The sequence below is a fragment of the Ovis aries genome, chromosome 11, assembly GCF_016772045.2.
Source record: "Ovis aries strain OAR_USU_Benz2616 breed Rambouillet chromosome 11, ARS-UI_Ramb_v3.0, whole genome shotgun sequence".
Lineage (NCBI taxonomy): Eukaryota > Metazoa > Chordata > Mammalia > Artiodactyla > Bovidae > Ovis > Ovis aries.
Window position 1 is genome coordinate 9,654,656 of NC_056064.1, and position 26,985 is coordinate 9,681,640.

Consider the following 26,985-nt stretch of genomic DNA (forward strand, 5'->3'; position numbering starts at 1 on the left):
CCTAAGACTTTTTTATCTTTTGGAAGGAAGAGGTAAATCAGTGATTCTATAATCTGCACAAATTTCTAGAATCAGAAAAGGTTGTCTTTTTTTTAATATTTATTTATTCGGCTGCACTGGGTCTTAGCCGCAGCACAGGAGATCCTCACGGAGCCTGCGAGATCTCCGCTGCAGCGCGCAGGCTTCCCTAGCTGCAGCCTGTAGGTTTCTCTTGAGTTGTACACAGGCTTAGTTGCCCTGATGTACATGGGATCTTCGCGCCCTGACCAGGGACCGAACCTGCATCCTCTGCGTTGGAAAGCAGATTCTTAACCGCTGAATCACCAGGGAAGTCCCTGGAAAAGGCTGTCTTTTAAAAACTTACTTTATTAGCCAGGCTACAAATATCTCTGAAAAGAAAAATGAAAATCAAGTATCTGAAACGTCCCAAGGGGGCTGGCTAACACTTAGGCACTACAGGCCACTATCGGTCTCTGCTGGAAATTCTTCTCTATTTTGCTTTTTTTTTTCCCAAACAACTCTGTAAAATGTAGAAGCTATTCTCAGGCCATAGGCTGTACCGAAGCAGGCTGTCAACATCAGCCTCGCCCATTAGGTAGCACACAGCATCAGGTGTCTGACCAGGCAGATAAAGCCTACCAATTTTTCCCGTACTCATCATTTAGTCTACCCCACAGAACGTCGTCTCACAAATGACAATAATTTTAAAAAGAACAAAAGCAGAGGCAGCGAAGCAGAAACAGAAGCAAAGGAAACAGCAGCAGCAGCAGAGATGGTTCTCCTAAGCCCTGCGACGACACGGCGGGCCGCACCTTCATCTGGGGGCTGCGCCAGGAAAGCGTCGCTGAAGCCGCCCAGGCCGGCGCGCTCCTCCCGCTCCTCGCTCTCGGTGTCACACTCGATGTCGCTGTCGCTGCTCATTCCTGGCAGGGAAGAAGCAGAGAACGTGTCTGACAGGAAACCACGTCAAGAAGAAGGCAGCCTCCTTATCCTAACCTGAGATTCTTCGGAATTTTACACTGAACGCCAAGATAATACAAAACAAAGAAAAAGTAACTACACAAAACTCAGTGCTCTTTAGTTATTTACAACTGGGTTTATTTTTGTTCTCAAGTGTCTGAAAAGTTTTAACTGAAAGCCAATATTAATTTCATTATACTGAAAGTATCTTTTCCAAAGCAAATAGTTTTTTTTTCCCTTGATAATCATAACAGGAGCTCTTTTAATCCTAATTCAATGTCGTTTCTAGCCTAAAATATACACAAATATAAGCACGCATAAACACAAATATACGTTTACACTTATATCTACATGTGGGTATACCAAATTCCAGTAATTTTAGCAATAAATGAGATACTATCCCATGTGGGCCTCCAATTTTGTTTTCGTGCATGAGTTGATTTTTAAGACAAGTTCTATCGAATTTTTCTAGTTCAACAAGACAGAGATCAAGAAAATCTAAAATATCTCTCTGCTACAAACCCTTCTAAATGCTAGATAAAATAAAATCTTAAAGTTTTAATGAACAGCTATATTTAAAAGAAAAAAGGGAAATCCATGGTACAGCAGAAAAAAGGGTAAGAAAAAACAGTCGGGTAGATGACGTCACCCCAGAGAGCTTGCTGTGCAAGTTTCTTTGTTTTCGCGGCACTACTGTGTGCAGGATGGAACCCAGGCCCCCTGCGGTGTAAGTACAGAGTCTTAACCACCGGACTACCAGGAAGCCCCAGAAAATCTTTAATCCTCTGTTCAAAGTGAAATCGCTCAGTTGTGACCGACTTTCTGCTACCTCAGGGACTGCAGTCTACTAGGCTTCTCCATCCATGGGATTCTCTAGGCAAGAACACTGGAGTGGGCTGCCATTTCCTGATCTTCCAGACCCAGGGATCAAACCCGGGTCTTCCGCAATGCAGGCCAACACTTTACCATCTGAGTCACCAGGGAATCCTCTGTTGGGGATAGGCAAAAAAACACTGGATCCACCAGAGAAAGGGAGATGAAACTGAGGCTAAATCTGCACTCCGTATCTAAAACTAAAACTCTCACTGAAAGAGTAGTTAAGTATGCCTACTGTCACAGAAGACAGTAGGGAAATTTATCTGGTTTCTGTGCTCAGTTCACCTCAGAATTCAAACAAAGGGCAGTGTGCCTAATTTAGGTCTGAGATTTAAGGTTTCAGGTCAAATCTCAGGAAAGGAACATAAAAATTGGTCAGGAGCTAGTGTTTTTGAATAAAGCGAATGTAAAATCCTCTGGAGGGAAGATTCTAGGTAAGATGAAGCAAACACATTCCACCCCATCTTTTCCACTGAAGGTAGTTATAGAACCTGGACAGAACTTGAGGACTCTGTAACCACGGATACTGGAGTAGATAAGAACCTGAAGTACCAACAAACTGACATTTAGAGAAGACCCAGGGTCTCACACAAATCATATTAAAAATGTCTTGGGGGCTCCCTGGCGGCTTGTGGTAGAGAATCCCCCTGCCAATGCAGGAGACACGGGTTCCCTCCCTGGTCGAGGCAGATCGCACAGGGTGCCACCACCACCGAGCCTGCGCTCTAGAGGCCAGGAGCTGCAACTGCTGCAGCCCACGGCTCCTCCACGAGAGAGGCCCGAGCGCCACGCCCAGGGTGGCCTCCGCTCACCAAACTGGAGCAAAGCCCACGCAGCACGAAGATCCAGCACAACCAGAAGATACAGAAAGTTATTTTTTAAGAAAATATCCAGAAGTCATTCCAAAAGGATTTCAGCACGTGAAAAACCAGGTAAAGATAAGCAACAAATACCAATGCTGAGACGACAGAAATCATGTTGAAATTATCTAACAGAAGCAGATCTAAGAAACACTCACGAACACTTTTGAAACATTTAAAAGACCTCTGTGGTAGGCAACTTCCATAATCCAGGTCACAATTATTATCACAGGAGGGAAAAAAAAAATGAATACTCAAATTTTCTACAAAGGATAGTAAAAGTCTCAAAAAGACATGTTCCATCTGCCTAAAGTGAGAGTCAGCAGGTATACAGATAGAAGGACAGGACCACAAATTGTTCATAAAATAACAGGGAAGAGACTACGTAATTCGTTTAATGTGGGGAAAAAATAGATTTTTAAAGAATTACTAAGATATTGTTAAAGTTAAACTATTAATAGATGAATTTAAGCAAGAGTGAAAGAGGAAATTAATCAGAGTGTTAAGAACAATGAAATGAGCATTATAAAAAAGAGGTTAACCAACGGGAGGATAAAAAGGGAACAGCTCCCTCCCTGGTGGTCCAGTGGTCAAGACCCCATGCTTCAACCACAGGGGCTGTGGGTTCTGGTCACAGAACCCTGGGAGAACCCTGGGTCACAGAACCCAGTTCTCCCTGGTCAGAGAACTAAGATCGTGCCACATGCTTGCATGGCAAAAACAAGCAAACAAAACTCAAAAGCTTTCAGGCAGACTAAGGTAAAAAAGAGCAAACAAAATCAGCAATATCAGAAATAAAAGGGAACATCACTACACAAACTACAAGACATTAAAAGGATAATAAGGGAACAGTATAAAAAACTTCTATGTTCATGAAGTCAAGAACACCGATGAAATGGACAAATCCTTTGACAGACACAAACTGCCAAAATTCATTCAGGTAAAAATAGATAACCTGAATAGGTATGTTAAGCATTAAAAGAAATGAAACTTGGTAGTTTAAAAAAACTATCACCAAAGAAAACTGTAGCCCCAGATGGCTTTACCGGTGAATTCCTCTTCTTCCGTTTTTAAGAAGAGTTTGTATAGTATTATTTCTCCCTTAAACATTTTGAAGATGCAGGCTGGATGTTTCTGAAATCTCCTTTCTCAGCAAATGAAAAAACCTTCCTGCATTAGTCAAGTATATGTGCGCTCAGTTGTGACGCTTTGTGATCCCATGAACTGCAGCCCAGGAGGCTCCTCTGTCCATGGGACTTCCCAGGCAAGAATGCTGGAGTGGTTGCCATTTCCTTCTCCAGGGGATCTTCCCCTCCCAGGGATCCAACCCACATTCTCAAGAGCAAGACTGTTCAGAGCCTGAACAGCTACTTGCGTGAAGCGCTACCTCCACCTCGTGGCCCTTCACAGAACTGATGCCGAAAACTCTGAAACCGACAGGCGAGCTATTCTAATGGCTTCCTGAGTCTCCTGCAGTGCAGGAGACCCAGGTTCAGTCCCTGGGTTGGGAAGATCCCCTGGAGAAGGGAGGGCAACCCACTCCAGTGTTGTTCCCTGGAGAATCTCATGGACCAGAGGAGCCTGGTGGGCTGCAGTCCATGGGGTCCCGAAGAGTTGGACATGACTGAGCGACTAAGCACACACACACGCCGCCCTGAGTAGGCTTCATTCAACAACTGACAGTGAGGTGGGGAGGACAGAACTCGTGCCCCCTCTCCTCAAAGTGGGAAGTCCACGGTCACAAACAGTCGGCCACGGCTAAGTGACTAGCACAACAACAATGTATTCTTGGGCCTTCCTGGTGGCTCAGAGGGTGAAGAATCCGCCTGCAATGAGGGAAACCTGGGTTTATACCTGTGTTGGGAAGATTCCCTGGAGGAGGGCATGGCGACCCACTCGAGTATTCTGGCCTGGGAGAATCTCCACGGACAGACGAGCCTGGCAGGCTACACAGTCCATGGGGTCACAAAGAGTCAGACACAACTGAGCGACTAAGCACAGCACGGTCAAACTCCAAGCACAAACCTGACCTCTTGGTACCAGTGTTTCTGAATTCCGAGACATATTAACCTCCAGGATTCACAAACAAGGAACTGGAATCCTCAGGAATCCCCAAAACCTTAAGTTATTCTTTAACTACTTAAAATAGTTTTCAAATTCTTTATTATATATCTTTAAAAATTTTTTGGTTAGTTTGTAGTATTTACAAGAACTGTGGCCGACACTAAATATTCAAATACTGGAACATTCTAGGAATGTTATTAGGTAATAGTTGAAAACGTAACACCTAAACTCTCAGCAAGGTTTAGAGCACTATGTGGAATCACATGTCAAAAATGCCAGTATGAGAACCCTTTGCTTCCGAAACTCCCTACTTCCTGGAGCACACACAGAGGGTCCCTGTAAAGCAGTAGGCCCCCACCTTTCTGGCAGCGGGGACTACTTTTTCACAGATGGATGGGAGTGGGATGGGGGTATGACTGCCTGTTGCTCACTTCCTGCTGTGCAGTCCTATTCCTAACAAGTTGGGGACCCCTGCCGTACAGGATAAGATAGGATAGACTCATTAATATTTACATAGCAGTGGAGAGGGCCATGAACACATAATATGGCAACAGCTATAGCCAGGACCGACTGGACAGCAACTGCTTCTTTCCAGGGTGCTCCTATGATCTCACTAACCTTTCATTCTAGGTATCAGCATTTCCAGTTTATATGTTCAACTTGCCATAAGAGGATTCTTCCAGAACAGTCGTATGTTTCTGTGCTGCTGCTGTTGCTTTCTAGTTTAATCTCAATCCCACACAGCATGTAGGATCTTAGTTTCCTGCCTAGGGACTGAACCCCAGCCCCCTGCAATGGAAGCATGGAGTCTTAACCACTGGACCACCTAGAAAAGTCCCCATGATTCTGTGTTGACTGTTAAAGATTAACTCTAACAGGAGAATAAGAATAATCTTTTCATTTTTTAAGTTTCTTGACTCATTTTTCTCAGGATTCAGAAAAACATGCATTTCCCAAGAAATGTTGGAAAGGAATTCCTGCATGAAAATACTTTTTGGTCTTTTATCAAGTCCTAAGATCTGAAGCTCCCTAGTTCTGTGAATGAGAAAACCAAATTGGTCTCTTGACCTCTAGGTCACAGGTCCTGGGTCCTGTACAACCCACTGCCATCAGTGAGAGCAAGTAAACACAATGTAAGGTCAAATAAATGAAAGCAGCTACTGTCAAGCAACAGATCACAGCCCACTGCTGTGTGCTTTGCCCCACGTTACAATGTGTTTCAACTGCACTAAAGGGTAAAGCAAACTAGTGATATTTCACCAACTGTAAGACAATGTGAATACGGGGCTTTTCTTAATCCTACCAGAAGGTGTCAACAAGTTTTCACACAGCTGGCTGTCAAGGATAGTAATTTTAAGATTCCATTAAATGTGTGCATCACAACAAACTGGAAAATTCTTAAATTGAGAGATGGGAATGCCAGACCAGGTTACCTGCCTCTTGAGAAATCTATATGCAGGTCAGGAAGCAACAGTTAGAACTGGACATGGAACAACAGACTGGTTCCAAATAGGAAAAGGAGTACGTCAAGGCTGTATACTGTCACCCTGCTTATTTAACTTATATGCAGAGTACATCATGAGAAATGCTGGGCTGGAGGAAGCACAAGCTGGAATCAAGATTGCCAGGAGAAATATCAATCACCTCAGATATGCAGATGACACCACCCTTATGGCAGAAAGTGAAGAGGAACTAAAAAGCCTCTTGATGAAAGTGAAAGAGGAGACTAAGAAAGTTAGCTTAAAACTCAACATTCAGAAAACAAAGATCATGGCATCCGGTCCCATTACTTCATGGCAAACAGATGGGGTAACAATGGAAACAGTGAGAGACTTAATTTTGGGGGGCTCCAAAATCACTGCAGATGGTGACTGCAGCCATGAAATTAAAAGACACCTGCTCCTTGGAAGAAAAGCTATGACCAATGTAGACAGCATATTAAAAAGCAGAGACAAATTACTTTGCCGACAAAGGTCCATTTAGTCAAAGTTTCTTGTGTCCAGGTAGAGTGGATCAGGGAGGGGAACCACAAATGTTTAGACTTGGTCAAGCTTCCTCTTCTTTGGCTAGTGACTAATCAGATGAACTCTAAGAAAGGTTCCCCTCACTGATAAGCAGAGACATATAAAATGAAATCACTAAACCCAGAACGTTATTCTGATTCAGTATGAAGTTTGGAACTGCAGCAACCACCTTGCCATCCTGAGGGGAACAAAGTCAACTTGCCTAGAATTGCAGAGCAAGAGAAAGGGGAATGGAGGTGGCAGGAGAAAACAGGTTCTGATGACATAGACGCTCACTGAAAGTGAGTCCAAAAGACTCGTTGCAACCCCGTGGGCTATAGCCCACCAGGCTCCCCTGTCCATGGGGCTTCCCAGGCAAGAATACTGGAGTGAGTTGCTCTTCCCTTCTCTAGGAGATCTCCCCAACCCAGGGATCAAACCCAGGTCTCCCACATTGCAGGCAGATTCTTTACCATCTGAGCCACCAGGGAAGCTCTGATGACATTAAACAGCTAAATTTTCCAGCCTTGACACTGTCCGACAAGAGTTAGGCGAGACTTCCTGTTAATACAAGACAGTCAATCTTCCTACTGCTTATACTGTAGGAAGCAAGTTACACTAGGGTTTTGCAACTTACATTAGAAGAAACTGGTCTACCTATAGAATTCTGCGGGGTATCAACTGGGAGGGACAAGACTTTTGGAATGTAGGCTTTAACCAGGAGATTATACAAGGGTGTCCCATATGATCCCAGTTAGAAAGGAAAAGGCCTGCTGATGACTGTCATGTCTAAGAAATGTCACGTTTTATTGACCCTCAGGAACATTTAAAAGACTGCTTTAGTTGTCCCAAATTCCCAGCTAGTAACAAAAAGATTGCCTTATTTAAAGTTTCTTCAAACAGCTTGGCAGTAGGGAGGAGAAAGACACCAATTTACAGTGACCCGGCACAGAGAAAGTTCTTTTAGGCATTCTGCTCAAGAATAAAGAGCCCTGTTTTTCCTAAGCACAGATACAAGACTACCTCACTCAACTTTTCACCAAGGCTTACTGGTGTGAAAAATAAAGGTTTCTTGAAAACTGGCTCCTGCTGCTGATAGAATAATACCCACCGCAGTAAGTAAGGCCCCATTCTTCGCTCATAAAGCAAATTCCAAATGGCACAGAGCTCCTTCAGTCTGCCTAACCCCTTCCTCCAGTCTCCTCACCGCCTGGCCTGGGACTCCAGTGGTAAATAAACTGTTCACCAGCAAACTGCACTGGTAGATTTTCTTGGCACTATTGATCTGCATGTTTGCAGCAGCTTTTCTTACTGAGTTCTAGGTGCTCTGCATCCCTGCAACACTCCCTACACAAGAAGAATGAGCTCCTGAGCGGCACTGAGAGCACGAACCCTCAGGTTCAGGGATGTGAAAGTGCACGCGCTCCCGGCCGCTCAGGTGTGTCTGCCTCTTCTTTGACACTGGACTGTAACCAACAGGCTCCTCTGTCCAGGGAGTTTTTTCCAGGCAAGAACACTGGAGTGGGTTGCCATTTCCTTCTCTGAGGGAATCTTCCCACCCCAGGGATCAAACCCGAATCCTGCGCCTCCTGCATGGCAGGTAGATTCTCTACTTCTGAGCCCCGGGATGAAAGTGTGCAGGCGACTCTAAATGTGGCCAAGCAAATGACTTGTTCCAGTTTAGGATACGCTGCTAACAGCCACCTTTAAAAAAAGAAATGAAATGAAGCTAATGTCAAAACTTACGGGGTTTTTTGGGGCTGGCTAGCTATTTATATAGAAAAATTGAGAAATGTGAAGTTATGAGATGAAGGCTGAAATTTAAAAGTGCAAGTCATCTCTCACTGAGGTTAACTTAACAGGCTTCTTACCAGTCTTTCTGTCCCAAGTTCCACACCCCATTCCCAGTCTCCAGCACAACCAGAGTAGGAATTTTAAAACAAAATTTTATTATCTCACTTCTTGCTTAGATCCCATTCGAAGGACAAAGTCCAGATTTTGGCTAGACACACAGTGTAACTCTTCATGATCTGACCTCTGCCTCCACTCTGGTCTGGCCTCATCACCATCAGTCTCCACCTAACTCGTACTAATTCCCTGAGGATGAACTAGATTAGTAGACAGGTGACAGTTAAGAGCACTGGCTCTGTGACTAAGTAAGGTAAGTTACATCTTTAGGCCTTAGCCTAGTCACCTGTAAGATCAAGATAATAAAAATAACCACCATGTAGGTCTGCACTGAGCAGTCTCATCCCAATGAAGGCTTGGAAATATTGTCTATTGTTTTTATTACATACTGGTGAGTAGTTGTTTAACCGCTAAGTCGTGTCTGACTCTTGACCTCATAGACTGCAGCCCGCCAGGCTCCTATTTCCATGGGATTTTCCAGGAAAGAATACTGGAGTGGGTTGCTATTTCCTTCTCGAGGGGATCTTCCCCACCCAGGAATTGAACCCACATCTCCCGCACATGCAGGTGGATTTTTTACCCCTGAGCCACAGGGGAAGCTCACGCATTAGCTGAGCTCCCTATATATGCTATCACAGCACTCATCATTTCACATTGTAATTGGCTGTTAACTAGTCTCTTAACACCTGACCAGGGGTTTTCAACTACTCTCTCTGCTCCCCTCCACCACCACCAACACATACCCAGCACCCCTGAGATGTGGGACGTGTAACTAACCCACTCCCATGTATAAGTATAACCCACTCTGGCAAGTGATTCTTAGGGAACTGTCACCCCTGGTTCAAGTTTTCACCTCAATCAGTGGTTCTCAACTGGGGAAGATTCTGCCTCCCAGGGGACATGTGGCAATGTCTGGAGACATTGTTTGGCTACTGTAATTCAGGGGAGGTACTACTGGCACCTAGTGGTTAAAAGCCAAGAAAACTGCTAAAGAGACCATAATGCAAATGGCAGGCCCCGCATACAAAGAATCACCTATCTCAGAATGTCAACGGCATCAAGGCAGAGAAACCGTGGCTCAGCAGTAGGTTCAGGAATTACTTTATCACCAGCATCAAAACAATTACAGACAAATTAGAAGCATTTCACAAAAGCAGCATAAACAGAAGCCTATAATTAAAGCATATGCTGTTAACAATTTAAGTCATCACAATTTATAACCAGTATGCATAAACACATGGAAACCAGCTAATCCCTAATGGCAAATCACTATAGGTCCTTTCCATAAAGATCAACATAATATATTTTTCCTATTGTTTTCAAGTCAACACTCTAAAAATCCTTTCTATTTAATCTCTTCTACTGAAATAACGCTGCCTACCACAGGAGCACCAAGGTAGAAGACCACAACGATTAGTATTCTTTAAAACTGAAAAGCCTGAAAATGCTAACACCCACACTCCCTCTCAAAGGGCAGTCGGAGGCAGATGCTGGCACCTCTTATCATATGCTTTGAGCTATAATTCATCAATCACTGAAATTCAAATGAATGCAGGGGTTGTACATGGCAGTTTCACAGAGAAACGAAAAAAATTTCAATGTCAAGTATCATTAATAAAGTGGACATGCTTTTCTGCTCACATATAAGGGACAAGCAAGGGCAACACACACAGCCTTGTTTCAAGCGCCATCTGTTAGCTCAAAGCTACAAAGTCTTCTATGCTTTAAGATAAAGACTAATGAACCTCGAAGAAGCTGTAGACAAATATTAGAAATGTAACTGAGAATGAACTGGCAGAACAGATAAAGGATTTTTCAAGTGCTTAAAGTCTGCAATTCTTCTAAAAGAGCAAAGCAACCTACAAACATTTATCAAGACTGACTTAAAAAGACGAAGCATGTTTTTCCCGTAAGACAAAGAATATATCCAATGCCATCTTTTGTATCTGGAAAAACTTCAATGCCTCCTCATGTAGGCAGCATAGCACATTTAGTGAATGAGCAAATGAAGTATCTGCAGATATTCCCCTTAAAACTGCCCCTTCTAGTAAGATATATCCTTTTATGTAGTCAACTATTTTGCCTTCCCCTGTAATTAATGTCCTAGTGAATCAAACTCAGTAGCACAATGAATGCTATTTTCAAATGAAGCATGTCAAACAGTAGGTAACACCTCAGTAACTGTTTCATTAAACCACCCACTCCTCACCACCACCAAAGAGATGATTGTTCTGCTTCCCGCCACTTATGACTTTCTCATGCCTTACCGTCCTCCGGGGCAGCAGAAGCTCCTTCAGGTAGAACAGGCTGTAGCTCCCCAGTTTCCGAGTTATTTTCCAAATCAGTCATTTGCATTCCTTCCAGACGACTTCCTTTAGCATTAGTCCTCAAAGAGGGAGAAATGACCTTATATTTTTGTATAACCAGTCAGTGATATGATAATCTAGATTTCTTTCCTTCTGAGCAAACTAATAGGGTATGGAGCACCGGGGTTTAATACTAAATTTCAAGTTTTTGTTTTAAAAGATTCACTTACAATGAAAGGTTAGAAAGTGGTAGCTTGCATCAATGTTAATATCCTGGCTGTGACAATATATCAGCATTTTGCAAAATGTTATCATTAGGGGAAACAATGTAAGGTACACAGGCTCTCTCTAGCCTTTCTTATAATTGCATGTGAGCCTACAATTATCTCAAGAATTCCTAAAAATAAATAGAAATGAAAGTCCTTAATAATACGTCCTTACCAACACAGACATACAGAACAGACTTATGGACATGACTGGCAGGGGAGGAGGGAAAAGGTGGGATGATGGAGAGAGTAACATGGAAACAAACATTACCATATATGAGAGACTGCTGCTGCTGCTGCTAAGTCGCTTCAGTCGTGTCCGACTCTGCGCGACCCCATAGACGGCAGCCCACCAGGCTCCCCCGTCCCTGGGATTCTCCAGGCAAGAACACTGGAGTGGGTTGCCATTTCCTTCTCCAATGCATGAAAGTGAAAAGTGAAAGTGAAGTTGCTCAGTCATGTCCGACTCTCAGCAACCCCACGGACTGCAGCCCACCAGGCTCCTGTGTCCATGGGATTTTCCAGGCAAGAGTACTGGAGTGGGGTGCCACTGCCTTCTCCAATATAAGAGACAGCCAACAGGAATTTGCTATATGACTCAGGGAACTTAAACTGGGGCTCAGTAACAACCTAGATGGATGGGATGGGGAGAGAGGTGGAAGGGATGGTGTAGTGGGAGGGGACATGGGTAAATATGGGCTGATTTATGTTGATGCTTGGTAGAAACCAACACAATACTATAAAGCAATTATCCTTCATTTAAAAATAAATAAAATAATAATAATAACATGTTCTCACCAATATGGAAAGACTTTTAAGGTATACTGAATGAGAAAATAAGGTGTACCATTTTTATTAGAAAAAAAACTATATGGCCACAGTTATTTAAATATGCGTGAAAACTGAGAAGACGCAGCACATATAAAAAATTAAGAACAGCAGGAATGTGTGTGGGCAGGAGATGGAAAACAAAGCAGATGGGAGAAAGATGGGGAAACAATATTCTTTTTTTAACTTCCATTTTGAACCATTTATTATTAGTATTTAAAATTTTTGCTTATGCTACCTTAAATCAGGCAAGGAAAAAAAGACACAAGCTAGAAAACATCACATGAGCCAGGCTGGCAGTATAATTAAACATAAAATGACAGGGGTTACAGCTATGAGCTTTACACAATTATAAAGGATTTTACAGTCTACAAAAACTATACATTTGTACGTATTTAATCTTTATGACTAACGGCAGATATAAACCTCTGTAACAAAATATAAAAGCTAGTTACAGCTTTCATCTTAAAAGGAACCTGTGTAAAAGCAGACTAGGAAATGGGAAGAACAAGACAATCTCCAGTGATTATCACATGTTTCCCCTGGTTAAACCTGAGCTAAAGCAGAAAGCAAAGCCACCAGTGACCTTTTAGATTTGGTAATTATTCAGATCTAAAAACTCTATGAAATACAGTAAATTTAAGGGATATTAATCTTCCTCTAAATTTAATCCAAAGTTCTCTTCAAGGTAAAACTATTCCGTTGTTTAAAATTAGAAATGAGATTTAATAGTCATAAAATAGATCAGCAGATGGATATTAAAGACTCATCTGCACATCCGCAGACAATACGCTCCACAGTCACTCTCTTAGGCGGACGGAAGTTTAGTTGACATGACTGGGATTTGAGTTCATGCTTCCTGCGAGAGAAATAAAGGTACTAATGACCATGTATCTATACCTTTTCAGGAAATTCCAGCCGTGTATTTTGAGGACACTTTCATAAAAGGAAAAAGGGTGAGATGAAAGCAGAAAAGCAGTGGTAAAATTAAATTGCCAGAAGGTCTCTTTTCCACACAAAACTCCTGTAAAGACCTATAAAGTCCAGCACAAATCTGTTTGAAAAGCATGGGACAGATGGGAAAAAAAGTTGACACAAAACCTCACAATAAAGAGGTCACACAAGGTTTACATTATTATCCTAACTTCAGTGAAAATGAGCTCTAACTTACCCAAATTGAACTTCTGCTACTGTCTCATTCAGTTAAAGAAAAAAGGAAGGTCTCTGATACTTTAAAAGTTCCTTTTTAATACAATAAATAAATGATCTGCTAAAAAATTAACATAGTAGAAATTTATTGTTTATTCCATTGTAGATTTATAAGTGCCAACCAAAGCTATTAGCTATTATTCTATTATATAAACAAAAGAACTTCATTTACCCCAAGGTGACCATTTTTCTTCTTTTTTCAACAACAGGTATGCCATTGAAAACTGCAACGACGACAGCATCGGAATCCAAAGCTTGACACTGCCGATCTTCAGACTTCGGCAGAATGTCACTGATACTGACATGGGTCAAGGCTCGGGGAGAACTGTGCCTGCTCCCAGACTGAGAGCTTCCTGGGGAGACTACAAAAAAGGAAGCGTACATTCAGAAGGAAGGCAAACAAAAAAAGGTTCTCTCTCTAGTTTCCACTTAGTTAGTCACTAAGTCGTGTCTGACAATTTGCAACCCCACTGACTGTAGCCCACCAGGCTCCTCTGTCCATGGGATTCTCCAGGCAAGAGTACTGGAATGGATTGCCGTTTCCTTCTCCAGGGGATCTTCCCAACCCAGGGATCAAACCCTGGTGTCCCACACTGCAGTTTCCACTCAGGAGATATCATTATACGTACATTTTTAAACTGCAGGAAAACTCAAAAACAACTTTTTGATGCCAGGTATTTAAATCTCAGGAGTCCAGAACATGAAGCCTGATGGCCGCAGTTTCTTACTGACGGTCTGTTCTGTCATGCAATCAAGGGGTTTTCAACCTGAGTTCCAGCATTTGGTGCCTTTAAAGCAGCTATACCATAAGGTCAGTTTCAACAGACATCTATCTACCAAAATTACATTTTGAACTTTGCAAACTCACCTTCAGCTAGAGTCTGGCAGTCCCCCTTTGAACGGTTATTTTCCCCAGAGTCTATTGCTCTTCGAAGAGACAGACTCCCTGCTATACTGGACCGAGCAGGCTTGGGTGAATGACTCTTCTTATTTGTGGCTGCAAAGACATTTTAAAACATTTCTGATTATGATAAAATGGCACAAAACTTACTACCTAGGCAACCAGAGAAAGGTTTTATCTTACCATACATGGAAGGAATTCCTATCTACTGTGTCCAAAAATAAACAGAACACTCTGGTCCCAATTGCTTTATTTGAGGTTTTATGCCAGAAACATTCCTATTTCATTGCTCGTGTTCTTACAAAAGTAGAAAATTATCAGTGAACTCCAAAAGAAAAATCATACCAAACACAAACTCCAATCTCAATTCAATTAAACCAAGTACCAAGAACAAAACAATAACCACCAAAACACTTGGAAACTATAAAACATTACTGGGTTAAAAATAAATCAATGCTGAATTAGAAACAAACCACAATTATAATACTTTAAGATGTCTGTGGCTAAAACAGTAATTAGAGGAAAATGTATAGCCTTAAAATGAATTAAAATAAAAAAAGCAACCTGAAACAAAAAAAAATAAGAATGCAGAAGAGATGCATTAAAAGGTAATGAACAGGTTCAATAAGGCAGCAGGATATAAGATCAATAACCAACTGACATTTTACACAGCAGTAAAGAATAATCTGAGAACGAAATTAAGAAAACAATTCCATTAACAACAGCATCAAATAGAATAAAATACTGAGGGAAAATTTTAACAAAGAAATGTAAGACTCGAACATGGAAAACTGTTACACATTGTTGAAATAAAGACAAAAGGGAAAATGCTGTGTTCATTAACTCAATACTGCTAACATAGCATTATTCCCAAACTTGATCTAAAATACAGATTCAACACAATCCCTGTAAAAATTTCAGCTGTCTTTTCATTGTTGATGTTGCAGATATTGACAAGCTGATCCTAAAATTCATAGAAAAATGAAAAAGATCCAGAATACTTCAAAGCAATCTTGAATTGAGGACTCACTTATGATTTCACAACTCTGCTGTAAAAGTACAGTATTCAAGACTGTGGTAAAGAAAAAAAAAAAAGATCAATGGAACAGAATTCAGAGTTCAGAAAGAAAACATTGTATTTATGGTCAATTAATTTTTGACAAGGAAACCAAGATAATCCAAGCTGGACAAAGGGAGAAAAGATGGACAAAAACAAGTGCTGATAAGAATACGGTGGAACTGGAATCCTTACACACTGCTGGAGAAAGCAGAATGGTGCAGCTGCTATGAAAACAGTGTGCGCCTGCTGCGCTGCGCCCAGTCATATCTGACTACCTGTGATCCCATGGGCAGTAGCCCACCAGGGTCCCCTGTCCTTGGGATTTCCCAGGCAAGAAAACTGGAGCGGGTTGCCATTTCTTCCTCCAGGGGATCTTCCCAACCCAGGGATCAAACCCGAGTCTCCTGTGTTGCAGGAGGATTCTTTACCACCAAGTCATCAGAAAAGCCCACAGAACAGTAAGGCCGTGTCTCCAAAAACTAAACTTAGTTCTCATATAATCCAGCAATCCCATTCCTAAGCATATACTTAAGGTGAATAGAAACACAGATTCACACAAAAACTCACACACGAATAGTCACAGCATCATAATTCATTACGGCCAAAAAAGTAGAAATAAAAAATTGAAGTCCTCAACAACTGAGGAGCAGATCAAACAGAAAGTGGTGCCCACAAACAACGAGGTATCATTCAGCCTTAAGACAAAATGCAAAAAGACATGTTACAACACAGATGGCCCTTGAAAACACTATGCTAAGTCAGAGCAGTCAGATACAAAAGGCTTCATGTTGTGTGACTCCATTCATATGCAAAGTCCAGAAGAAGCAAATCCATACAGGCTAAATAGACAAGCAATTACCAGGATATATGGGGAAGGGGGAAGATGGGAAGTAGGGGCTCCTGGGTATGGAGTTTACGGGGAGAGTAAATGCAGCTCTTTGCCCCTTTCCTGTCTGCCCATCTATTCTCCTCTAACCTTGAAAGAACCTAATTATAGGAATGAGATCATGAGGCATTTTAATCCAACTTCTGACTCTTCCTCTCCTGAATGCACACCTTGCCTTGCTGATTCTTTTCCTAGATAAAAAGAAGAAAGAAGAATTAAGCAGTCGAAAAAACTGACTAGCTCTCTACTTCCAACCCCTGGAGGAGGGCAAGGGCAGTACTCCTGCCTGGAAAATCCTCACGGACAGAGGAGCCTGGCGGGCTACAGTCCATGGGGCAGCAAAGAGTCAACTGAGAGACTTACAGCAAGCTACTTCCAATGGCGCCCCCAAGCAAGCCTTGATCACTCGGGCAAGACAACTGATAAATCTGAAGGGAGAGGCAGCCAATTTGCATGCTGTGAGAACAATGTAGAACCCAACCTCCTGCCTCAATTCACTGAGATTCTCCTCTCAACACCCGCATTTCTCCCTTCAAAAAAACTGTCACAGCTGAGCACATGCCTTGGGCTTGGTCTTTGGACATAAGTCCACCACTCCTCAAACTGCTGGTTTTTCTGATTAAAGCCATCTTTTCTTTCTACTGACACTTGCCTCTCAAATTATTGGCTTTTAAGCAGTGAGCAGCCAAACCTAAGTTCAATAATAAGGGGAATGATGGAAATGTCCTAGAGTTGAATAATGGTGAATGTCACAAAACTCTGTAATAAAAAAACTGATGAACTGTACATTTAGGGGGGAAAAGAGATGCTGTGAGAAAAAATTATGACCAATTTCTTCACTGAAAAGTAAACATGAGCTACTGGTTAAGGAAAGAAAATGAAGGGATGCATTAACAGATGTGAAGGCAGAAATTAACATAACAGACAGACAGACACCACCCTTATGGCAGAAAGTGAAGAGCAACTAGAGAGCTTCTTGATGAAAGTCAAAGAGGAGAGTGAAAAAGTTGGCTTAAAACTCAACATTCAAAACACTAAGATCATGGCATCTGATCTCATCACTTCCTGGCAAGTAGATGGGGAAACAACGGAAACAGTGACAGACTTTATTTTCCTGGGCTCCAAAATCACTGCAGATGGTGACTGCAGCCATGAAATTAAGATGTTTGCTTCTTGGAAGAAAGTTATGACCAACCTAGAGAGCATATTAAAGAGCAGAGACATTACTTTGCCAACTAAGGTCCGTCTAGTCACAGTAATGGGGTTTTTCCAGTAGTCATGTATGGAGGTGAGAGCTGGATCATAAAGAAGGCTGAGTGCTGAAAAATTGATGCTTTTGAACTGTGGTGTTTGAGAAGACTCTTGAGAGTCCCTCAGACTGCAAGAAGATCCAACCAGTCAATCCTAAAGGAAATCAATTCTGAATATTCACTGGAAGGACTGATGCTAAAGCTGAAGCTCCAATACTTTGGCCACCTGATGCAAAGAACTGACTCACTGGAAAAGGCCCTGATGCTGGGAAAGATTGAAGGCAGGAGGAGAAGGGGATGAGAGAGGACGAGATGGTTAGATGGCATCACCAACTCGACGGATATGAGTTTGAGCAAGCTCTGGGAGATGGTGAAGGACAGGAAAGCCTGGCGTTCTACAGTCCATGGGGTCACAAAGACTCAGACACGACTGAGTGACTGAGCAACAACAATAAGAAGATGAAATAAATCTAAGAACTAGGCCTCTGAAGAGATGAATAAAATGGACAAGCTTCTAGCAAGTCAAGGGAAAAAATAAGAAAACACAAATAAGCAATGATATAACAAAAAGTTAGCATCCCATATGCAGAGGGAGTTTTTAAAATTTAAGGAACAGAGTAAATGACTTTATGCCAATACATTTATCTAATAAAATGAATTTGCTAGGAAAATTAATTGATATTAATTGATATGAAAATTGATATAAGAAGCAAAAGAAATATGAGGACAACAGTAAACACACAGAAATGAAAAAGGCTGTTTGAAGTTTTATTCCCCAAAGAATTACTCAATAGTTTTATAGATGAATTTCATTACACTTTTAACAAACAGATGTCATGTTAAAATAATTTCTCAGCATCGAAAAGAACAAAGGCTTCTGAATTTATTCTATGCAATTGGCATAAAATCACAACTAAAATAATGAAACCACAGCTCAATTTTACTTATTTACTACATATTCAAGAATCCTAAGAATTAGCTGGGACTTCCTGGTGGTCCAGTGGTTTTAAGACTCCACATTTCCACTGCAGGGAGCACAGGTTTGATCCCTGGTTGAAGAAGAACTAAGATCCCACATGTGCAAAGAACAAGGGGATAACTTTATAGTCAGTCCTCCTTATCAGTAATTCAGCATCCAAAGACTCAACCAACTGTGGATTTACTGAAAACACTGTGGATAGGAGGACCATGCAGTGCAAACCCATGTTGCTCAGAGTCAAAAACCATGCACTAAAAAATTACAAACCACAACCAAGTAGACAGACTCATCCTAGAATTCCAGGCGTGGTCAGTATTAAATAACGCAATTCTCTGTGTTCAGAGAGTAAAAGGGCAAAATATGAATATTTTGACAGATGACAAACAAGCATCTGATATTATTCTATACAACTTCTTGACTTAGAAAAACTCTTAGTAACTAGTGCTGACTGAAAAAAAAATGTACAACCTAAAAGTTGAGAATTATGTCTTATTTGGCAGAGTTTCTGAGGACTTCTGAGGGACCACTCTGAAGAGTCTAGGGAGGAAAAATGTAAGGGTTTTTGCAACAAACACCAGGTAACTGGAACACCAAAAGATGACAGTTAATTAAAAAAACACAAGATATCACAAGTCAACAAATTCAGCACTTTTCTACATAAGGGAAGATGCCAGAGTCTGAGCTCACTGAAATCATTCCTTTAATCTGCACTTCAGCAATCTAAGGCTTCCTGACAGCTCAGGTGGCAAAGAATCCACCTGCAATGCAGGAGACCCTGGTTCGATTCCTGGGTCGGGAAGATCCCCTGGAGAAGGGAGAGGCTACCCACTCCAGTATTCTGGCCTGGAGAATTCCATGGACTGTATAGTCCACGGGGTTGCAGAGAGTCAGCCACAGCTGAGACTCTCACTTTCACTGCACTCAGCCATCTAGGGCCAGTATCCTGTTCTTTCTCATTCACAGTTCCTTTACGACTCTCATTCTCAGTTCCCTCAGGGAGGTGTAGGGGCTTGAAGGCTGTAACATCCTCTGTTTACTGCTATGGCACGCATTTTTTCATTCACAACAGGAAAAGAAGTGCATGGTGAAATGGTGAAAGTCACAGGTTCTCAGGTTCAAAGTTCTTGGCTCTGCAACTACCACTGTGAAACTCCAGGAACCTTTAATGCCCTGTGCCTCAGTTTCTTTTTCTGTAAGGTGGGGATAAAAATAACTTGCCTCACAGAGTTATTGTTGGGATTAAGTGAGTTAATACATGTGACTTAGACTACTTAGAATAGTATCTGTTAAATAATAAACACTTTGTAAATGTTAACCATTATTGTGGTTAGGGAAAGGGTATCTTTTTCAACTCGATAAAAACCACCTTTCCAGGTTTCCTGCACTGCAGGTGGACGCTTTACCATCTGAACCACCAGGGATGACTTGAATAAATGGAAACACCACATTACTCAATCTGAATGCTTTAATACTTAAAAGATGTCAATTCATCAAATTAAATGTTAATTAATGCATTAAATGTAACATAATTCAGGTCAAAATGTTTTTCTGGAAAAGTAAACATGTAAGAACCATCAAAGACATCTTGAAAACAAAGTGAAGGCAAACACATCACCAAAGCTACAACGGCAAACAGAAAGGAACGTGGGTCTGGTAGACAACGGAACAGACACTGGCTTAACAATACCGGACTGCTGTTTCGTATGTTTTAAAGAAGTGTCCCACTGCCAATTCCACCTGGTCCAACTGTATGAATGAATTTAAAAACAGAACTATGTGGTCTATATAATATAAAAAATGAATTTCATTTTGTTGAACAGAAGAGACTCTTCAAAAAACATATTTCATTTTGGTGGATGGGTTGGGCAGGGTGGTCACTGAATTTACACACTGTCATGGAAAACAAGTTACATATGGAATAATGAACTAAATGTAAAAAAGTTAAAAAATAAAAACAGAACCAAGAAAGTGTTGTTTTAGAGCTGAAAAAGCCTTCAAATTAAAACATTAAACCCTCAAAGAATGAATACTATTAATAGATGTTGAAAACAAAAACTTTTAAACTTAATGTTTAGCAGAAAACAAAAACAAGTGACAACAAGGGAAGTGCCTGAAGAAATATGCAACAAAAGTTTTCTGCAAAAGTCCATCCAAAAAGCTTTACTTCTCTTGGTTTAAAATTGTCATTTCCTTGACAACTAGTTAAGGTTGCGTATCTTTTAATACATTTATCGTCCTTTGGTATTTCTTCTTACCTTAATAACGTAATCATAACCTTTACTCATTTTTCTACTAAATTATCACCTCTATTCAAAAGAATTCTATGTATTTAGCAGTTACCCCGTCCTATTCATCTCTGCTATATTATTGTCATCAGTATCCAGCATCAATATATCTCATTTTAATAAACACACATATGGAAAGCTCAGAAGTAAACCCTCACATATATGATTAACACAAGTATCCATCAAAACAAATACACAGTGGAATATTATGCATTCATAAGAGAAGAAAATGTTGACATACGCTAGAACATGGATGAACCTTGAGAAGCTTATGCTAAGTGAAATAAGCCAATCACAAATAAAATAAGTTTCCACTTATATGAGGTATCCAGAGTAATCAAATTCATAGACGGAGAGCGAGAGAGAAAGAAGAGACAGCAATCATTTAACAGGTATGGAGACAGTTTCGCAAGATTAAAAAAAAGTTCTGTGGGTGGATGTTGGCATTGGTAGCACAATATGCATGTAATATTCAATGCCATTGATAACTAAACTTAAAAAGGTTAAGATAGTAAATTTTAATAAAATGTGGTAAAATTTATCATGATTAAAATAATTTGTTTTTTAATTAAACACAGAATTACAACATGAATCAGCAATCACACTCTAGGTAAATACCCTCCGAAAAAATGAAAGCAGACACCTGAACAGATGCTGCACATACATGTTCATGTCTGCATTATTCATAACAGCCAAAAAGTGGGAAAAATCCAAACGTCCATCAAGAGATCAAAGGATAGACGTACTATAGCACACACAGACATAAAAGGGAGTATTACTCAGCCTTAAAAAGAAACGAAATTCTGACACTTGCTACAATATGAAGACCGAAGAAATTATGCTGAAGTGAAATAAGTCAGACACAAAAAGACAAGTACTGCATGTTCCACTTATATGAGATATCTAGAATAACCAAGTTTATAGAAACAGAAAGTGTAACAGTGGTTACCATAGAGTACGAAACTGGGAACACCGAGTTCCTACTCAAAGTATATAAAATGATGAACAGTGGTTACAGCTGCACAACAGCATAAATGTATCTAATGCCACTGAATTATACAGCTAACAATAATTAAGATACGTATATGAAAACTGTCAACAGAATAAATCCTAAGATAAAACTGTTTTCACAAGAAAAAACCATTTTATTTTTAAAATTTTGTATCTACGAGGGGACGAATGTTCACTAAACTCATCGTGGTAATCACTTCTTGATGTATGTAAGCCAAATCACTATTCTATGCACCTTAAATTTATACAGTTCTGTAGGTTAATTACATCTCAATAAAACTAGAAGAAAAAAGGAGAGAAAAATGATAAAAATGAAGGAGTCTCTTTTTTTTTTCTCAAAAAAAAAGTTGATAGTAAACTTTATGTTATTAATATATATATTTTACCACCAAAAAAATCGAGGTTAAAAAAAAGCAGATATGTTTAAGAGAAGGAAAACAAGACACAGATGTCAAACTCCTTCCTGATTCCCCCACTCCTCCAGGAACCACCCGATTTATTGTGACGCTTCTCTAAGGAGCCGAGCAGTCAGGCTCTGGTTTCCCACCTCATTCACTTCTGCTATAACCCTCCATGGGAACGGTTCCAAAAAGGCTCACCCAACCTTCATCTTGATGCCTCTGAATCCACCTTTTTTGAGATGCATTAAAAAAAAATTTTTTTTGAGATTTCATTTCTTTTGTTGTTCTCTGCCCTAATGATTGCTCTCTTCAATTTCCTTCGCTAGCTTCCCTAACAGGCTCTTAAATGTGTAAGTGCACAGAACCAAACTTCTCTTTTCCATTTGAACTCCCTTCATACTTGATCCCTGGCTTTGAACACCTGACACCGCTGACTCCCAACTGCTCACATCCAGCTTTACCCTCATATACTTCAGACTTACGAAAGCATTCAACTGCCTATAAGATACTTTACTAGATCTAGCAGACATCTCAAACCAAACATGGTTTGTAAAAAACTCCTGACATGATGCCCCTATGGCCCACCATCCCACACCTGCTTCTTCCTATTTAACTTGCATCTCAATTAATGATACCACCAGTCACTAAGTTGCTTAGACCAAACACTTAAACATCATTCTTAGTTTTTCTCTTTTCCTAAACCCTTTCTTACCAGGTTTGTGGGAAAAAACTGAGCCCTCGTGGTTTAAAATATCCACTGTATGTACCAGATGAACTTCTCTCCTGTGTATCTAGAGTAGCACTAGTTATATATGATCCTTGGGAGACTTAAAAAAAGACTGGAACCTCAGTAAAGGAAGGCTGCTAGACTATGAGCAAGTCCACCTACTCAGTGCAGAAACTCCAGAATAAGTCACAGTATTTCATACAAGCTATTGTTATAGGTTGCAAACTGGTCTCACAACTTTCACTCTCAATCCTTCTCAGACCCTCTCCACACAACAAAGCAATCTTTGTTTCAGAAGTATATTAGATCATAAACACCCCTCTGATTTTTATTGTCTAGAGACTTCCCCCCAAAATCAGAATAAAGCTCAAACTGCTTATTGAGGTCTTACAAGACCCACGTGATCTAACAGAGAAGGGAAACGGCAACCCACTCCAGTATTCTTGCCTGGGAAATCCCACAGAGGAGCCTGGCGGGCTACAGTCCATGGGGTTGCAAAGTGTCAAGGCACAACTTAGCGACTGAGCCCGCGCCTGATCCAGATCCTGTCTCTCTGACGTATCTCCTGTTACCTCCTTCTGCTTAGTTCACCATGTTCAGCCAAACTGGCCTTCCTGCAGCCTTCAGACATGAAGAGTGAATCCTGATAGTGACTTTGCATTTTCCGTTCTCTTTACCCTGAAAAAGGCTTCCCCCAGACCTCCGCACAGCTAGCTCCCCACTCCTCAACCTTCAGGTATCAGTTCAACGCTTGCCTCCTGAGGGACTTTCTTTCACTTGCTCTGCCCACCCGACTCCTCTGCTGTGGACTTCACAGGACTTTTTTTATCTACTGAAATAATCTTTACCTGTCTACACATTTGAATGTCCAATTCCTATCACATGAGTAATGCATGCAGGATTCATCAGAGTAAAGATTTTGTCTTATTTATTGCCCAGTACAGAATAAGCAATCAAGAAATGTTAACTTTGCTATATAGCAGAAAATATACAAAGTCAGTTTTGGATGGAAGAAAAAGCTGTAGGTATTTGTAGTCCTAAGTAACACTGAGGGAGATCTTTAAATATTATTATTCTGAAAATAACCTCTCCCCGAGTTCCCCAAATGACATATGGAGAAATAAAACTAAGAGGGTCTTTTTCACTTACAGTTTCGTATGTAACAACTGGCAACTGAGGACTTCGCCAAGAGCTCCATTCCCAATTCCTGTAACCTGCTGGAGTTTTCGGTCCCACACGCGGCCAGAGCTGCCTGGTCAGCAGAAAGGAGGCTTGCTGGCATGTCTCCAGATGCAGCACTGTTGCTTTTTATTTCTGAAAGTGTGTTCTTTATATCAGTTTTACATCGAACTTCAGCCATTTGAGTTTTGAGTCTTTTCAGCATCTTTAAATCAGAGGGAACTCGCCACATTGCCTGCTGTTTCCTTTGGTCTTTATCTTTTCGAGAATACGATGCTGCAGAGAGGAAGTAACAAGTCATGTTAACACAGACCTTAACATTCATGAAACCATTCTGTACTGTGCATACAGGCAAATCTGAGGTGCAAGTCACTGAAGCTCTTTAGGTGGTACCAACACTAAAAGCATGTATTAAATTTAATTAATGAAAACAAATACAAGTGTCATAACTCTATTCACACCTACGAAGTTAAAATCTGGGTCACATTTAGTTGTTGTTCAGTCATTCAGTCTTGTCCAGCTCTCTGCGACCCCATGGACTGCAGCACAGCAGGCCTCCCTGTCCATCACCAACTCCCAGAGTTTACTCAAACTCATGTCCATCAAGTTGGTGATGCCATCCAACCATCTCATCCTCTGTCATCCCCTTCTCCTTCCACTTTCAATCTTTTCCAGTATCAAGATCTTTTCCAACGAGTCGGCTCGTCCAATCAGGTGGCCAAAGTATTGGAGCTTCAGCTTCAGCATCAGTCCTTCCAATGAATATTCAGGGTTGATCTCCTGTAGGATTGACTGGTTGGATCTCCTTGCAGTCCAAGAGACTCTCAAGAATCTTCTCCAACACCACAGCTCAAAAGCATCAATTCTTTGGCACTCAGCTTTCTTTATAGTCCAACTCTCACATCCATACATGACTACTGGAAAACCATAGTTCTGACTACACATACCTTTGTTGGCAAAGTGATGTCTTTGCTTTCTAAATATACTATCTAGATTTGTCAAAGCTTTACTTCCAAGGAGTGTCTTTTAATTCCATGGCTGCAGTCACTGTCTGTACTGATTTTGAAGCCCAAGAAAATAAAATCTGTTTCTATTTTTTGCCTATCTATTTGCCATGAAGTGATGGAATCAGATGCCACGATCTTAGTTTTAAGCCAGTTTTTTCACTCTCTTCTATCATCCTCATCAAGAGGCTCTTTAGTTCCTCTTCACTTTCTGCCAGTAGAGTATCATCTGCATATCCATAGTTATTGATATTTCCCCCAGCAATCTTGATTCCAGCTTGTGAGTCATCCAATTTGGCAATGCACATGAAGTACTCTGCATATAAGTTAAATAAGCAGGGTGACAATATACACCCGTGATATACTCTTTCCCAATTTGGAACCAGTCTGTTGTTTCATATCCAGTTCTAACTGTTGCTTCCTGATCTGCATACAGGTATCTCAGGAGGCAGGTAAGGTAATCTGGTATACCTATCTCCTGAAGAACTTTGCACAGTTTGTTGTGCTCCACACAGCGAAAGGCTTTAGCCTACTCAATGAAGCAGAAGTAGATGGCTAACAAACACATGAAAAGATGCTCAACATCACTCATTATCAGAGAAATGCAAATCAAAACCACAATGAGGTACCATTTCACGCCATTTCAGAATGGCTGCAATCCAAAAGTCTACAAGCAATAAATGCTGGAGAGGGTGTGGAGAAAAGGGAACCCCCTTACACTGTTGGTGGGAATGCAAACTAGTACAGCCACTATGGAGAACAGTGTGGAGATTCCTTAAAAAACTGGAAATAGAATTGCCTTATGACCCAGCAAGCCCACTGCTGGGCATACACACCAAGGAAACCAGAATTGAAAGAGACACGTGTACCCCAATGTTTATCGCAGCACTGTTTATAATATCCAGAACATGGAAGCAACCTACATGTCCATCGGCAGACAAATGGATAAGAAAGCTGTGGTACATATACATAATGGAGTATTACTCAGCCATTAAAAAGAATACATTTGAATCCGTTCTAATGAGGTGGATGAAACTGGAGCCTATTATACAGAGTGATGTAAGCCAGAAAGAAAAACACCAGTACAGTATACTAATGCATATATATAGAATTTAGAAAGATGGTAACAATAATCCTGTATACAAGACAGCAAAAGAGACACAGATGTATAGAACAGTCTTTTGGACTCTGTGGGAGAGGGGAAGGGTGGGATGATTTGGGAGAATGGCATTGAAATGTACAATATCACATATGAAACAAATCGCCAGTCCAGGTTTGATGCATGATACTGGGTGCTTGGGGCTGGTGCACTGGGACAACCCAGAGGGATGGTACGGGGAGGGAGGAAGGAGGGGGATTCAGGATGGGGAGCACGTGTATACCTGTGGCAGATTCATGTTGCTGTATAGCAAAACCAATACAATAATGTAAAGTAATTAACCTCCAATTTAAAATAAATTTATATTTTAAAAAATGAAGCAGAAGTAGATGTTTTAATGGAATTCTCCTGCTTTTTTTATGATTGAATAGATGTTGGCAATTTGATTTCCGGTTCCCCTGCCTTTGATCTCTGGTTCCATCCTGTACATCTGGAACTTCTTGGTTCATGTATTGTTGAAGACTACCTTGAAGAACTTTGAGCATTACCTTGCTAGCAAGTGAAATGAGTGCAACTGTATGGTAGTTTGAACATTCCTTGGCATTGCCTTTCTTTGGGATTGGAATGAAAACTGATCTTTTCCAGTCCTGTGGCCTCTGTTGAGTTTTCCAAATTTGCTGGCATATTGAGTGCAGCACTTTGTCAGTATCATCTTTTAGAATCTGAAATAGTTCAACTGGAATTCTATCACCTCCACTAGCTTTGTTTGTAGTAATGCTTCCTAAGGCCAACTTGCCTTCACATTCCAGGATGTCTGAAACTAGGTGAGTGACCACACCATCATGGTTATCTGGGTCATTAAGGCCTTTTCTGTATAGATCTTCTGTGTATGCTTGCCACCTCCTCTTAATCTCATCTGCTTC

The 26,985-nt window shown here is 41.0% G+C and overlaps 1 protein-coding gene across 6 annotated transcripts in view; it reads right to left on the reverse strand.

Moving 5' to 3' along the window:
* Positions 1-26,985, reverse strand: part of TRIM37 (tripartite motif containing 37) — a 140,030-nt gene that overhangs the window by 14,382 nt on the left and 98,663 nt on the right. For all 6 annotated transcript variants that reach the window (XM_012185193.4, XM_012185194.5, XM_042255311.1 and 3 more), the window contains 5 exons: positions 23,930-24,235; positions 14,149-14,277; positions 13,453-13,642; positions 10,939-11,057; positions 813-923 (listed from right to left, as the gene is read on the reverse strand). In XM_012185193.4, coding sequence (XP_012040583.1) covers positions 813-923; positions 10,939-11,057; positions 13,453-13,642; positions 14,149-14,277; positions 23,930-24,235 — 855 coding nt within the window. The remainder of the gene's footprint in view (positions 1-812; positions 924-10,938; positions 11,058-13,452; positions 13,643-14,148; positions 14,278-23,929; positions 24,236-26,985) is intronic.